The sequence below is a fragment of the Pleurodeles waltl genome, chromosome 12 (assembly GCF_031143425.1).
Source record: "Pleurodeles waltl isolate 20211129_DDA chromosome 12, aPleWal1.hap1.20221129, whole genome shotgun sequence".
NCBI lineage: Eukaryota > Metazoa > Chordata > Amphibia > Caudata > Salamandridae > Pleurodeles > Pleurodeles waltl.
This window is the reverse complement of record NC_090451.1, coordinates 306,001,318-306,016,623: the sequence shown is the minus strand read 5'-3', so window position 1 is coordinate 306,016,623 and position 15,306 is coordinate 306,001,318. Positions and strand designations below refer to the sequence as shown.

Genomic DNA, 15,306 nt, shown 5'->3' with positions numbered 1-15,306 from the left:
AATGTTCATTGGGCACCTCTCCTACTTGTCCTTTGGTTTTCTGGAAGCGACCCCCTGGACCCAGCCTGTAGCATCTTTGTGAGCCCCCAGGTTCCCCTATTGAGAAGCATTGGGCACCTGACGCTGTGTCTACACTCTGCATCTGGCCGCCCCTGTGCTACTGACGCTGTGTGTTTGGTGTTGACCTATGGCTCCCTCAGGTGCTGACCTAAAACCCCCCAGACCTGTGTTCTAAAACCAGAGGTACTTACCTACCATCTGTTTTCAACTAAATGCCCCAGTCCTCTTTGGCCTCTGCACCCAGCCGGCTCCATGTTGCTGGTTGTGCCCTTTGTGGGCCAACTTGAACTTTGACATATGGACATCCTAACCCCTGAAGACTGGGATCGTAAGTCGAGTACTTACCTGTTAAATGTGTTAACACTTTTCCTCCCCTAGGACTGCATTGATTCTTATGAAAAATTTCACTGTCAACTTCGAAAATTGAAAAGTGTTACTTACTTGTAAACTTCTTTATATGCAAAAAGTACATTTGATACATATGTCTGATAACAACTTATAACTGTACTTACCTGCAACAAAGACCTTTTGGTTCTAGTAATAAAGTAACAAAAATATATTTTTGCTATATAAAAACATTGACCTGGAGTTAGTCATTGAGTGTGCGCTTCAAATGCTTTGCACCCTGTGATAAGCCTAACTGCTCTACCACACTACCACGAAAGAGGGCATTAGTATTATCTACTTTAGCCTCTGTTAAGCCTCTGGGGAACCCCTGGACTCTGTGCACACTATACCTCACTTTGGTATAGCATATACAAAGCCAGCTTCCTACAGTTGTACTCTACCTGGTTTTCTGTTTTTGTTTTCCTACGTAGGATTGCATTGCAGCTTCCTGAAATATGCAGTCTACTTTCGAAAACTATGAAAATTCATAACTCGAAAAGTACTTACCTGATTCCAGTGATCTTAGTTTCCAAGTTTATATAAAAGTAAATTTTATTGTTGTTGCATTTCTTTGAGTGTTTATCATCTCTTACTGCATGGGTGTGTGCCTTACGTGCTTAGCACTACCCTCTGATATGCCTATCTGCTCGACCACACTACCAGAAAAGAGAGCATTTGGGATGTTGTTTGTGCATCTGTTATACCTCTAGGGATTGCTTGGACTCTTTGTACAGTGTTCCTCATTTTGGTCCACTTTATAAAGAGCCAGCTTCCTACACTGGGGACCTGCTTGGCAGGGGCCCAGTGCACCTCAGTAGAAAAACCTCAGTAACATTGACCAAAAAGTAGGGGTGACCATGTCCAAAAGGGGTACTCTCCTAAAATATGTTCTTACTTAGGTTTTGCACCCTGGACCTGCCTCGTCTGAGCACTTACTTTAATATGCTGATGCCCTAACTGACACCCTTATGGGCATTTGGTCTAAACCTTGCTCTTGCCCTCAGGTGAACAGGCATGTAGCCAGATGCCACAGACCGGTGCCCGACAATCCAGATTTTCTCACACAGTACCCTACTACTGAAAATGTGATGGTCCAGGCATTTCACCATCAAAGACAATTTTAATTCATTCCCTCACAACCCCTCCAGTTAGAGATTCAAAAAGGTTTGAAACATTCAGGAAACTAATATTGACTTCAGTCCTAGCCTTAAGGTTAGTCATTGAAGTCTGCTTGGTAGGCTGTTAAACATAATCTCTTTTTCCAGCGAGATCTTGACAGCAGTCACAGAGAAGTTTATGCCCTCCCTGTCACAAACCAATTAAGATGGGCAGTATGCAGCCATATATGTATTTTGGGCTGGTCCGGCTACTACTGTTTGCTTGTTGGGAGCGGGTGACCGTAGTGATGTGCAGGCATCCTTTATGGATATGCCATTTGATGGATCCCACCTTTTTGGTGTAAAGGCTGATTCAGTCCTCAAACGCTTTCAAAGTAGAGCTATGGCATGTTCTTTGGGCCTTTTCACCATTCCATATGGTTCTGTCATCAGTTTGGACCCTTCTGCGACTACTCCACAGGGTTGGCGTATAGACAACAGCAGTCTTCCCCCACTGCCCCCAAACACTCACTTTCGACTTTTTATAACCAGGGACATGGTTAAGTTGACAGCACAGGTCATCAGGATACTGTTTTATGTGCCCCACCCCTGCACCATCAGTCCCCAAGTCCCTTTAGTTTGCCCTTAACACCAGGCAGCTTTAGTTTGCCCTTAGCGGCGCATGATCTTCCTGTTGAAGAGAGGATCAAACGTTTTCTCCAAGGGTAGCAATCTACCAGATCATCAAACAGCTTTTGCCCTTATGTTCCTTTCTGACCCTTCACAACTTCTACCCACATGAGAGCAGCTTCCAGAGGAGCACCTATCTATCTTACTTCAGATGTGTGAGCTCTATTGTCCAAAGGGGCCAATGAGAGGTTTGCAGACTAGAAATAGCAAAAAGATGTTACTTCTGCTATTTCCTTCTGCCCAAGAAGTATGGAGGGTTTTGTCCTGTTCCAGATCTTCAGCCCCTGAGGAATGACCAATTCAAAATCCTCTCACGTGGCTAGGTTGTGTCTGACCTGAATCTGAGGGACTGGATGAAACCCTTGTACCTAAAGGACACGTACTTTCATGTGCCCATCCTGCAGTCCCATGGACGTTTACCTGGGGTTTAAGGTTGGTCAAGAGCATTTGTAGTTTGATGTGATCCCCTTCTGCCTGAACAGCTCCCCTCTTGTGTTCACGTAGGTGATACTTCGTGGATGCCACCTATCTTTGAAAGTGGAGGATAACAGTTTTCCCCTACCTTGAGAACTGGTTGTTTAAGGCAAGCGTGACACAGTCAGTCGTATACCACATCCAGACGACTGTGAATTTTCGGATCGTTGGGATCCTCGGCCAATGAGCCCAAGTCACAAAGACTTCTTTTTACAGGAGCAATAGTGAACGTGGTGCAGTTAAGGGCCTTTCCACCACCACACCGAGCCAGGACACTCAGGCTATGATCCTGATGTTTCAGGCTTGGGCCTGGATCTTAATGCAAACAGTTCTACGGCTTCTTGGCCTCATGCATCCTGCTTGTCTGCTTCCTCAGAAGGCATATGCAGCCTCTGCAATGGAATCTGAAGTCTCAGTGGACCCAGCAGCAAGGAAACCTGTTGGATGTCATCCAGGTTTTGTAGGAGCCTGCAAAAAACCTGCAGTGATGGCTGCTCAACTGCCACATAACCACCAGGAGAACCCTCCCCCTCCCCCCCCACAGAGCTGACAGTTGGGTTCTCATGAACAACACCACCGCCTTGTGGTACCTCAGCAAGCAGGGTGGAATGGGGTTTTGGGTCCTGTTCCTTTGGAGTTGGCTGGATCATCAGGATCGTGCCCCACTTGACGGGACCTTTAAACCCCAGGTTGGACAAGCAATTGTGGTTTCAGCTGGCAGTGCCTGGCTGATCATGAATGGCAGTTGCACCCTGAAGTGGCGCTGGGCTTCTTCTGACAGTGGGAATGGAACTTTTCACCTCTGTCACGAACTGACAGTGTCAACACTTCAGCTCATTGGATTGCCCAGAAAGCTTTCTTTAGGAGACAAATTCTGGATTGAGTGGCGCATGGAACTCCTATATGTCTTTCCGCCACGACCTCTCCTGCCCTGTGTTCTGAAGAAGATCAGGAATTACCAGGCCCAAGTAATCCCAGTGGCTCCAGTCTACATGGACTAAGAATGTGATACCCTTACCTCCTGGGTATGAACAAATGTCCTCCGATCAGGCTACTTCTTTCAGGAGGATCTTGTGTCATAGCAGCAGGTCAAGGACTGCACTTGAACCTGCTCGATCTATACTGCCGTACATGGAGCTTGAGGTACAGCAGCTGACTGCATTTGATCTTCCACCTGAGGTTGGTGATGTCATCCTCACTTTCAGGCATTCCTTTACAAAGTGCATTTATGCTGGATCCTGAGAGAAATTTCTTCCCTGGTATGGTGTTTAGAATACAAGCCCCTTACCAGCCAGACTGTCATTGTTCATTGTTTGTTGTCTTTCACTCAGCAAGATCTTGCGGTGGGCACTATTAAATGCTATTTGTCAGCCCTTTCGACTTTTTGTGCTCTTGCTAGACTCACCGTCCTTTTTAGCTCCCCTGTACAGATGCAGTTTGTTAAAAGTTTGACACATGTTCCCTTTCAAGATGTGATGCTACACCAGGAAGTTAATTTGGTCCTGAAATTTCTCATGTGCACCCCATCCAGTGAATGCAGAGCTGCTTGTTGCTTCTTCTGACTCTCAGAACTGTCTTCCTCTTTGAGATCACTTAAGCTGGCTGTGTGTTTTTCCCTAGATAAACTGGTGTTGAGGTCCAGGGTGGAGCTTTTTGCCTAAAGGTGTGACTCCTTTTCACGTTGGTCAATCCATCACCTTCCGAAACGTTCTTTGCTCTGCCTTACTCCTCAAAACAAGAGAAAAGACTCCATCGGCTGGACCCCAAAAGAGACTGGACATTAATCGCAATAAAGACTAGTGAGCGAACAATCTGCTTTTTTAGGGAACTTAGGGACAAAGAAAGATAAGGCTGTGCCACAAAGGATTTTGTCAATGTGGGTAGTCGTCTGCATTACAATCTGCTTCGCACTAGCCAAGTGAAAAAGCACAGGGCTACCCTGTATTACTCAAAATCTGGCTTACATATGCATTATATAAAACAGTGATCCCGCCACCCCTCCCAAAATATTCTGAAGTACAGTCATCTTCTGGCCACTGGAACCAGAACTGGACTCTTAAGGAACCAACAATCTGCCACTTCAGTGACGACTCCGCTTTGCAACATTGTTTCACCGGCTCCTTCCAGCAACTGCAACATTTCCCCAGCGGGGTATCCCCTGAGGTTTACAAGTCTTGTGCCTGCACCAAGAGGTATCTCCCTTGGAGTGAAAGAGTCTCCCCCCTGCATCTGCAGGCACCAACTGCAACGACGACCCGCTGCGTGGATCTGCTTTCCTCCGGAACTCGGTGGATCTTGCATCACAGGTGGTGGTCTGGAGTGGTCCTCTTGGTCCTCTCTGCCAGCTGTCCAGGTTGGGAGACAGTAAGCCCTTGCCTGTCCTTGCAGGACAGTACACCTGTGCACTGCAACTCTTGAAGCTACCAAGGCTTGTTTGCTCCTGCTCCAAGGTATTGTCAGGCTTCGTGAGGCCCTGGCCCCCAGCACATCTTCCTGCCAAGCACTGTCTCCTCTCTGCTGCTCCAGTGACCTGGGACTCCTCTTCAGGTGTGCTGAGTGGGCATCACTGCGACATGCTGTGCCTGCTGCCAGTGGGTTGCCTGTGGGGTCTGCATCCTCTTCTGGTGACTCTCCCGACTGCTGAGGGTCACCCCGGACTCCCCTCCTTAGGTTGAGTCCCCTGGACCTTGCTGGTCCTCTTCAGCCTTGCAACTCGTCCTTTTCTTCTTTTGCAGTAACCACTGCTTGTTGGTAGTTCTTCAGCACCACTGACCCCCAGCAGCCCGACAGCCAATGTGGGATACCATCTGCATTGCTTAAGGAACTCCTCTTCCTCTTCAGCGCTGCACAGCTGGTCTTCTTCTTCCCCCATCGACCTGGTCTTGCATCCACAGAAGGGTGGGTAGTGGCTCCTGCCACAACCGGACACTACATCACGAGCTGGACTTGGTCACCTTCCCTTGCAAGTCCTCTTCTGTCAGAATCCACCTTTGGGTTCTGCCAATCTGGTCTGGGGCTTCCCCAATCCTTTTACTAAGTCCTCCTGTTGGTTTTGGGGAAAACCAGATACTTACCTCTGCTCTCTTGGTTGCTGGCGGTCACTCTGGTGCTCACCTCTTGAGGTTCCTGGTTCCTTCAGCTCCCCTCTAACAATTCCACATCCTAGGGTGGGGGACTGTATCTTGCATTCCACTTGTTTGGTATATGGTTTGGCCCTCCCCTAGGGCCTACACTGTTTTCTAATACTTTTGCCAATGCTTGTTGTTTTTTGCTCCTTACTGATTGCTCTTGTGTATATAATTAGTGTGTTTACTTACCTTCAGTTGGGGGGGGGGGACTGCCTATTAGTATTCTAGTATTTGTGTAACCATAATAAAGTGCCTTTATTTTTGTAACACTGTGTAGGTCTTTCATGTGTGATAGTGCTGTGTGACTAAAGTAGTATTGCATAAGCTTTGCATGGCTCCCAGGTAAGTCTTGGCTGCTAATCCACAGCTACCTCTAGAGAGCCCCTGCCTACAACTCACTAATAGGGGATACCTGGACCTGGCATGCGGTGATAACACCATAGGTGCTCACCACACACCAGGCCAGCTTCTTACTGGTGGGTGGGGGGGGCAGTCAGGGACAAACAATAGGTAGGTTGCAAACATGGGGCGATAGGGACGTATGTGCACCTTTGGTCCTCTTTTCCAAGTCCCAGAGGCAACGGATGCAGGGGTGTCCTTTGGCGTTAAGTTTCCTAGTTGAGGAGCACTTACGGTTGCAGGGGGTCCTGTGGTATGAGGCTTCAGGCGTCGTTATGTTGTCCAGGGGGGATGAAACCACATTGGACTCGAGCTCAGGAGAGCTGGGGGACATCGTTGACACCAGCGGTCTACTTCAACTCGGGCCGGCGGCAACGGGTGCAGATGTCAGATTTGTCTCATGACAGAGGCTGCAGGAGAGAGGGGGCTTGCATGCAGAGACTGAAGGTGACTTCGGGGAGTCCAGGAGGGTGAAACCACAAAAGAAACAGACACTGGAAAGCTGGGGGACCTTGCTGGTGCCGGAGGTCCATTCCCACTCAGGTCGGTGATGGCGGGTGCAGTGGTATCTTCAGGTGTCGGGTCTTTGCAGTTCCGGAGGCTACAGAGTCCTTTTTGTAGAGTTGGTTGGAAAGCAGGTCCACTGCTCATGGTAGACTTGAGTCTTTTTCGAAGTCAGGCAGTCCTCCCAGGTTTCTGGAGGTTCAGCTGCAGGACAAGGCGTCTTCTGGTGTAGAGTCCATCGAGGAGTGTAGACAGGCTGGTGTGGTTGGTAACAGGTCAGCTGCTTCTTCTCTTCTGCAGGTGCATCTCTTCTTTGTTTTTTTCTTCTGAGGTCGTTAGGATCGGAGTTCCAGGGTTCAGGAGTGCCCCCTAAATACTTAATTTAGGGGTGTTACAGGGAGTGCCTGGTGTCAGCCAATAGGTTGCCCACCTTTAGGGTGGCTACACCCTTTCTGTGATCACTTCTGTTGGGAAGTGGGCATAACTCTAACCCTAGTGGCCTAATTCCTTCCCAACCAAGATGGGGACATTTTAAAAAGTGGTGTCGATTTCAGTTCGTCCTCCTTAGGGGTGGACTGGCATGAAGTGGACACATCTCCTAATCTGCCTCATTTTCCCGCCTGTCTTGCTGCCAATAAATAGGGTCAGTCCATGGGGGTTGGTGATCTCCGCCATTTGGAGAGACATGGGTTGCATATCAAAAGCAGCTAGGCCTTTGAAGCTTCCTTCCCTGGAATATCCATCCTGCCTGGAGGTGTCAACCTCCGCCCAGTGCAGGCTTTTGCCTCTGGACCCTGAGAGACCTGGCTCTCACCTTAGCGGGTCAGAAACATGGCTAAGGGGGCTGAACTGGTAAGGACCAGTCAGTTAACACACTAGTAGATGGTAGGTTTTCAGGCAACACCTCTCAGGTGTCCTCTGGGTGCATGTATGGGTCAATCCAACACAGGCATTCGTGTGGGTTCACCAATATGAGATGTTTGATACCAAACATCCCTGTCTTCAGTGAAGCCATCATGTAGCTGGGGAACTCATAGTGATCAATGTCCAGGATATGTGTTTAAAATGGCTTCCCTGGTCACTTACTGTCTGAGAATCGACAAACACATAGCAGGGGCATATCTGCTCTTGCAGATATGCCCTTACATGTAATATAATGCACCCTTCCGCAGTGCTTTAAGGCCTGCCAGGGGTAACTTACATATATTATATGCAGTGTTAGGGGACATGGCACACAGGCTGTGTGCCATGTTGTGTTTTCACTTTTGTCTGCACCAAGACACGCAGCCTGCAGTGGCAGCCTGTCATGTGCTTGATGAAGGTCCCTTAGGGTGGCACAATTCAAGACCCTCTTTAGTACCCCAAGTCCTCAGTACCAGGGGTACCATTTACTAGGGACTTACAGAGGGTGCTAAAGGATTTGCCAATTGGGGAAACAACTGTGCAGTTTGAGGAGAAAGATAGGAACCCAGTGCATTTGCAGTTGAAATTACATCAGACACCAGGCAAAATGTTGGGGCTAACCATGCCAAAAGAGTGCTTTCCTACAGTGGCTGCCTATGGTTTTTGGAACTAGGGTGAGTTTTATAATAAAATTCCGCCCAGGTGGTTTTAAATCCAGAGAATGGCAGTCCAATTGTAAAATGTTGTCGACATTTTGACACCCTAATGGTAAATTATTTCATTTGGGTCTTCATCGGGAGATTGATGTAGATGCTCCCTAATCTGCAAAAATGTGCAGGGAACCAAAATTAGCCATTTATCTAGGGCAACAAATAACCTAAAAGCAGTGGCCCTTTGTATGATCACAGCTTTTCAATGTGTATACAAACGGCAGCTAACATTTGGAAAGCAACTTCTTTATACTTTTGTAGATTGTTAACCCAAACCTCTTTAAGTTTTTGAAAAAAATGGAAAGCAAAGCCAGCTCCTCTTCCTCACAGTGTATCTTAAACCACTGTGCCCTGTCAGATTTCCGTTTTGATGAAGTCCCATAGTGATGGTGAGATGCCTGGAAATATCTGGCAAGAAGTGGAGCCATCAAATCTTTCTTTTAACTTTTTAACGTAGAGTACGTCCCAAAGCAAGCCTCACCTCAAGAAGAAACATAGGCCCTCATTCCGACCCTGGCGGTTTCAAACCGCCAGGGTGGAGGACCGCGGGAGCGCCGCCGACAGGTGCTCCAATGGGCATTCCGACCGCGGCGGTAAAGCCGCGGTCGGACCGGCAACACTGGCGGTCTCCCGCCAGTGTACCGCCGCCCATAGGAATCCTCCAAGGCGGCGCAGCTAGCTGCGCCGCCGAGGGGATTCCGACCCCCCCTACCGCCATCCAGTTCCCGGCGGTCCGCCCGCTGGGAACCGGATGGCGGTAGGGGGGGTCGCGGGGCCCCCGTAAGAGGGCCCCTAAATGTATTTCACTGTCTGCTTCGCAGGCAGTGAAATACGCGACGGGTGCAACTGCACCCGTCGCACAGCTTCCACTCCGCCGGCTCGATTCCGAGCCGGCTTCATCGTGGAAGCCTCTTTCCCGCTGGGCTGGTGGGCGGCCTGAAGGCGGCCGCCCGCCAGCCCAGCGGGAAAGTCAGAATCACCGCCGCGGTCTTTCGACCGCGGAACGGTATTCTGGCGGCCCCCGACAGGCCGGCGGCGACCGCCGCCGGCCAATGTCGGAATGAGGGCCATAGTCTAGGACACACTAAGCACTCGGATAAGGTTGGAACTGGACCATAAAGAGTACACCTGGCTCCTTTAAAGGGCTTTGTCTAACTGGAATCCCTTTGTCACATTTCAAATTTTGCAACATGGTGCTTTGCATGAACTGCTTCAACTTATTATTTGTGAAAAGTATGCTTGATTTAGAGTTTGGCGGATGGGATACTCAGTCACAAAAGTGATGGATACCTAGTCTGCCGTATTATAAGTGTTGTAGGATATAATGAATTTGTAATACCACGGACGGAATATCAGTCACATTTGTGACAGAGTATCCCATCCGCCAAACTCTAAGTCAGATTCTGTGTTCTTAACATATCCCTTTCTACATTAAGGCAACATTTTTTCTCATGACTCTTCTAGCTGAATTAAATCAGTGGCTTTGTTCCATTTGTCTTCTATCTTAATTTGTATACACTGCTGGCAGTAGTGCCCTTATTCATAATTGGTTAAAAATGTGTTGTTTCCCGTTTTTCTTTTTTAGCAGATTGAAGCTCCCCCTCTATCTCCATATCCATGCACAAGGTTTGGATCACCACGCCGAGTCCAGTTGTCCCAGAATCACACAATCTACATTTCTCCTCACAAGAGTGAAGATCCTCTTAAGTTGCGAGAGAAGATTTTCTATTATTTCAGTAGCAGTCCCTCAAAGGTATGCTGGACATTTTAGAGAATTTGATTCACTTATTGGCAATTCATAATACACATGGATTATTGAGTGCTGCATGAAGGGGAAGGCTTGAGCAAATTCTAACCAGACAGAGGTATCACAAGGTGCTTATATAGTAAACTGTCTTACTGAGAATACTATTAACCCCTGGGAGTTTTGATGAATATGGTGTGTTGCTTGGCTTGTACCATGGCATAATACTTCAAAAGAGACATAGGCCCTCATTATGAAAACGGCGGTCTTCACCGCCGTGTTCAGGCTGGCGGTCATTCCACTGACCGCCAGCCCCCCTAGGATCCCGCCGGCCCAGCAGAATGCCTGGCCGGGACATTGGCGGTGGCTCCTCTGTGCGGCGGGTGCAGCTGCACCTGTCGCACAGATCACTGCCCGTAAATCGGGCAGTGACCTGCGCGATAGGGCACTGCACAGGGGCCCCTGGACTTCCCATGCCAAGTGCATGGGAAGTGCAGAGGCCCCCAGGGGTGCCCCGGAGCACCCCTTCTGCCAGCCTTTAAGGCTGGGGCAGTAGAGATCTGTATCCGAAGGGCAGCAGCACTGCCCTGTCGGATAATGATTCCATCCACCGTCAGGCTGCCTGTCGGAGGCAGCCTGGCAGTGGAGGAGGTGTTCATTATATGGCTGTTCAGACCGCTATGCCGTGGCGGGCTTTTCAGCCGCCGCCGGCATGGCGGGCTGAACCGCCGGGGTTCGTAATGACTCCCATAATATCTATCTTCGTAATAAGAACTAAAAATACAGACTTGGATTTAAAGGACTTGAAGTATTTTTCTTTCTACATAAAAAGTCATCTCTTCCTGAAAAGTGGACTTCATTTCACAGAAAATGTGTGTATTATTTGCCTTTCAAATACCGAATTGTCTGACCACTTCAAGAAATTTCCAAGGTTTACCTGCAAGAATGGAGAGAAAATCTCTCTTCATAGACTGAAGAGCTCAGATGTTTATTGTTCCTCTCAGGAGAATGTGGAATGTCAGCAGAGAGAGAACAAGGGAAACCTATAAGTGCACGTATTTCCATTCCTGAGGTCTGCGTAAGAGGGAGCTCTCGCCATTCTAGTTACTCTAGAAGATATTGTTCTTTGAGTTATTCTTTAAGACGTTTTTCAAGGCATGAGCATATTCTGTGTCTTCAAGTTCTTCAAAGTGAAGAACCAGAAGATACCTTCCGATCTTGGCAGATTTACCACCGGCCTTAAGGATGATATTGATGATATCAATACTTGTCAAAGAGTTTTAATTTTGATGGATGCTTCTAACCACAGATTCCTCACCTTTAGAAAATTCCTTATGTGTCAGACATGAACCGGAGATTTTCACAGCATTGCTCCCACGTGCCACTAGTTGGAGCACTGCGGCTCCACTTTGAGTTCGTTCTTCCCCGGAAGTGACAGAGCAGACCCGCATACAGGTGCCACCCCTGCTCATCGACATCAGTTCCTTTCTTTCCATGCTTTCAAATGCATATCTAGAACTCCGCTCACCTTTTCGTTGGTTGACAAATCTTTTCAGAAATCCTCTTTTCCAGTGTGCAAGAGAGTGATTACCCCACCGAACAATACAGAAGTCAAACTGTGTCTAGACTGTTGGAAACCAAGGGAGTCATTATGACCCTGGTGGTCGGTGATAATGTGGTGGTAGTACCGCCAACAGGCTGGCGGTACATACTGCCACATTATGACATTGGCGGGTTGGCTGCAGCCAACCCGCCCATATACCACTCCGACGGCCATAGCAGTAGCAGCCGCTGGGCCAGAGATAACAATCTCAGCTCGGCGACCTCTAATGTACCACCGGTGGCATTTTGACCCTGCCTACCGCCATGGTTTTCATGGCATTCCTAACACCACGAAAACCATGGCAGTAGGCCCTACCAGTGACAGGGAATTCCTTCCCTGTCACTGGTAGGAGGAAAACACTCGCCAGACACCCCTATTCCCCTCCATCCATGCTCCCTCCCTTCCAATCCCCCTTATTCATGCACACTGGCAGACATGCACCACACATACATACACTCACTCACTCAGGCATACACGCATGCATTCATTCATTCAAGCACACGTCCATATACCCATTCACGCAGACACGCATTCACATTTGTATTCATACATGCATTTTCACACATGCATACACACACGCAAACAACACTACACACACATTCGCATTCGTGCACACACTCACAGTTTCATGCGCACACACACACACAACCCCCTCCTCCCCTGTCGGAAACCCAATGTTCGATGGCATATGTTGCTGCAGATACACATGTTTGGCACAGTCCGCTGCCTGGTGTTGGGCTCGGAGTATTACAAGTTGTTTTTCTTCGAAGAAGTCTTTTTGGTCACGGGACCGAAGGACTCCTCCCTCTTTGGCTCCATTGCGCATGGGCGTCGACTCCATCTTAGATTGTTTTTTTTCCGCTGTCGGGTTCGGACGTATTCCTTTTCGCTCCGTGTTTCGGTTCGGAAAGTTAGTCAGAATCTCGGAAGAAAGCGTCGGTATTGTTCCGTTCGGTATCGGGATAGTTAGGTACATCGACACCGATCATCGGAAGACTTTGGGGCAGTTTCGATCCCCCATCGGGGCCTGGTCGGCCCGACCGCGTGCGACATCGAAGCCGATGGAACGGACCCCGTTTCGTTTCTGCCCAAAATGTCACAGTAAGTATCCTTATACAGATCAGCACTTGGTCTGTAACTTGTGCTTGTCCCCCGAGCACAAGGAGGATACCTGTGAAGCCTGTCGAGCCTTCCGGTCCAGAAAAACACTCCGGGACCGAAGAGCCAGGCGTCACCAAATGGCGTCCACGTCGACAAAACAACGTTTCGACGACGAAGAGGAAACATTCTCGGTTCCGGAATCAGAATCCGGAGACTCCGACGTCGAACAACAGCAACAAACTGTGAGTAAGACGTCGAAAAGTAAATCCATCGACAAACCAAAAGCCCAGGGGACGCCACTGCCAACAGGCCATGGCTCGACCCATAAATCAGGCGACCCGTCGAAGGGGCCGAAAAAGGGCACGCCCATAGCGAAGACACCCGACTCCGGTCGAGGGACCGCCATGGAGCAACCTCGGAGCCGAGAAAGCGGCTCCGAGAGACAAAAACAAGATACCGGCACCGAAAGACATCGGCACCGAGAATCCATGCCGAAAGGAACAAAAATTCTGTCGGTGCCGAAACCGAAAAAAGATTCTCTCTCGGCGCCGAAAAATACCACACCTTCATCCTACTCAGAGGAACAAGGACTAAGTGGCCAAATGCACAAATTTGGACAAGAGCTCCAAAGTGTAGAATCGGACTACACACAAAAGAGACTGTGCATCCAGCAAGATACAGGGAAGATATCAACCCTTCCCCCAATCATGAGGAAAAGAAAGATCGGACTTCCAAAGGATGACACACAACCACAAGCCAAAGTGGTTAAAAAAGTCACGCCTCCGCCCTCTCCTCCACAGGCATCGCCGGCACAAACACCGCCACAAATGCACTCACCAGCGCAAACTACCATAAGTCATGACGATCAGGATCAAGACGCTTGGGACCTGTATGACACCCCAGTGCCGGACAATGATCCCGAGTCATACCCCACAAAGCCGTCACCGCCAGAGGACAGTACCTCATACTCGCAACTGGTGGCTAGGGCTGCAGACTTCCACAATGTCCAACTGCATTCCGATCCTATAGAGGATGATTTCTTATTTAACACCCTCTCGGCTACACATAGCCAATATCAATGTCTCCCAATGCTACCAGGGATGTTACGGCACGCAAAACAAATTTTTGAGGAGCCCGTAAAATCAAGAGCCATCACCCCAAGGGTGGATAAGAAATACAAACCACCACCCACAGACCCAGTGTTTATTACTTCGCAGTTACCACCCGACTCTGTGGTAGTAGGGGCAGCTCGCAAAAGAGCAAATTCACATACATCTGGCGACGCCCCACCTCCGGACAAAGAAAGCAGAAAATTTGACGCGGCAGGGAAAAGAGTGGCGTCACAGGCAGCCAACCAGTGGCGCATCGCAAATTCACAAGCGCTGCTGGCCAGATATGACCGCGCACACTGGGACGAGATGCAACTTCTCGTAGACCATCTTCCCCAGGAATACCAAAAAAGGGCGCAGCAAATAGTGGAAGAGGGACAAACGATCTCAAACAATCAAATCCGCTCTTCACTAGACGCAGCCGATACTGCAGCAAGAACAGTCAACACTGCTGTCCCCATAAGGAGACACGCTTGGCTACGCACTTCAGGCTTCAAACCTGAAATCCAGCAGGCTGTCCTTAATATGCCCTTCAACGAGAAACAATTGTTTGGCTCGGAAGTGGATACAGCCATTGAAAAACTTAAAAAGGACACAGACACGGCCAAAGCCATGGGCGCACTCTACTCCCCGCAGAGCAGAGGCTCTTTCAGAAAAACTCCATTTAGAGGGGGGTTTCGTGGCCAACCCACAGACACCACCAGCCAACAATCAAGAACCACACCATATCAGGGTTCCTTCCAAAGGGGTGGTTTCAGGGGATATCGGGGGGGTCAATTCCCAAGGAGTAGGGGAAGATTCCAGACTCCAAAAACACCTCCACCTAAACAGTGACTTTCAAGTCACGCAACCCCTTCACTCAACACCAGTGGGGGGAAGACTAAGCCAATTCTACCAATCTTGGCAACAGATTACAACAGACAATTGGGTATTAGCAATAATCCAACATGGCTATTGCATAGAATTCCACAACTTCCCACCAAACATCCCCCCCAAAACACGCAAAATGTCACAACATCATTTAGAACTTTTAGGACTAGAAGTTCAAGCACTACTGCAAAAGGATGCAATAGAATTAGTACCAGTACAACAAAAAAACACAGGAGTTTACTCCCTGTACTTTCTAATTCCAAAAAGAGACGAAACATTGAGACCAATATTAGATCTCAGGACACTAAATACCTACATCATATCGGACCATTTTCACATGGTCACACTACAAGACATCATTCCACTGCTCAAACAGCAAGATTACATGACCACATTAGACCTAAAGGATGCGTACTTTCATATACCAATACACCCTTCTCACAGAAAGTACCTACGGTTCGTATTCAAAGGAATACATTACCAATTCAAGGTGTTGCCATTCGGAATAACAACTGCACCAAGAGTGT

General features: G+C 48.7%; 1 protein-coding gene across 1 annotated transcript in view; it reads left to right on the top strand.

Moving 5' to 3' along the window:
* The window catches only part of RBL2 (RB transcriptional corepressor like 2), a 533,156-nt gene that overhangs the window by 434,067 nt on the left and 83,783 nt on the right, over positions 1–15,306 (top strand). Inside the window, exon 21 of the mRNA XM_069216335.1 lies at positions 9,938–10,105. Within this exon, the coding sequence (XP_069072436.1) occupies positions 9,938–10,105 (168 nt within the window). The remainder of the gene's footprint in view (positions 1–9,937; positions 10,106–15,306) is intronic.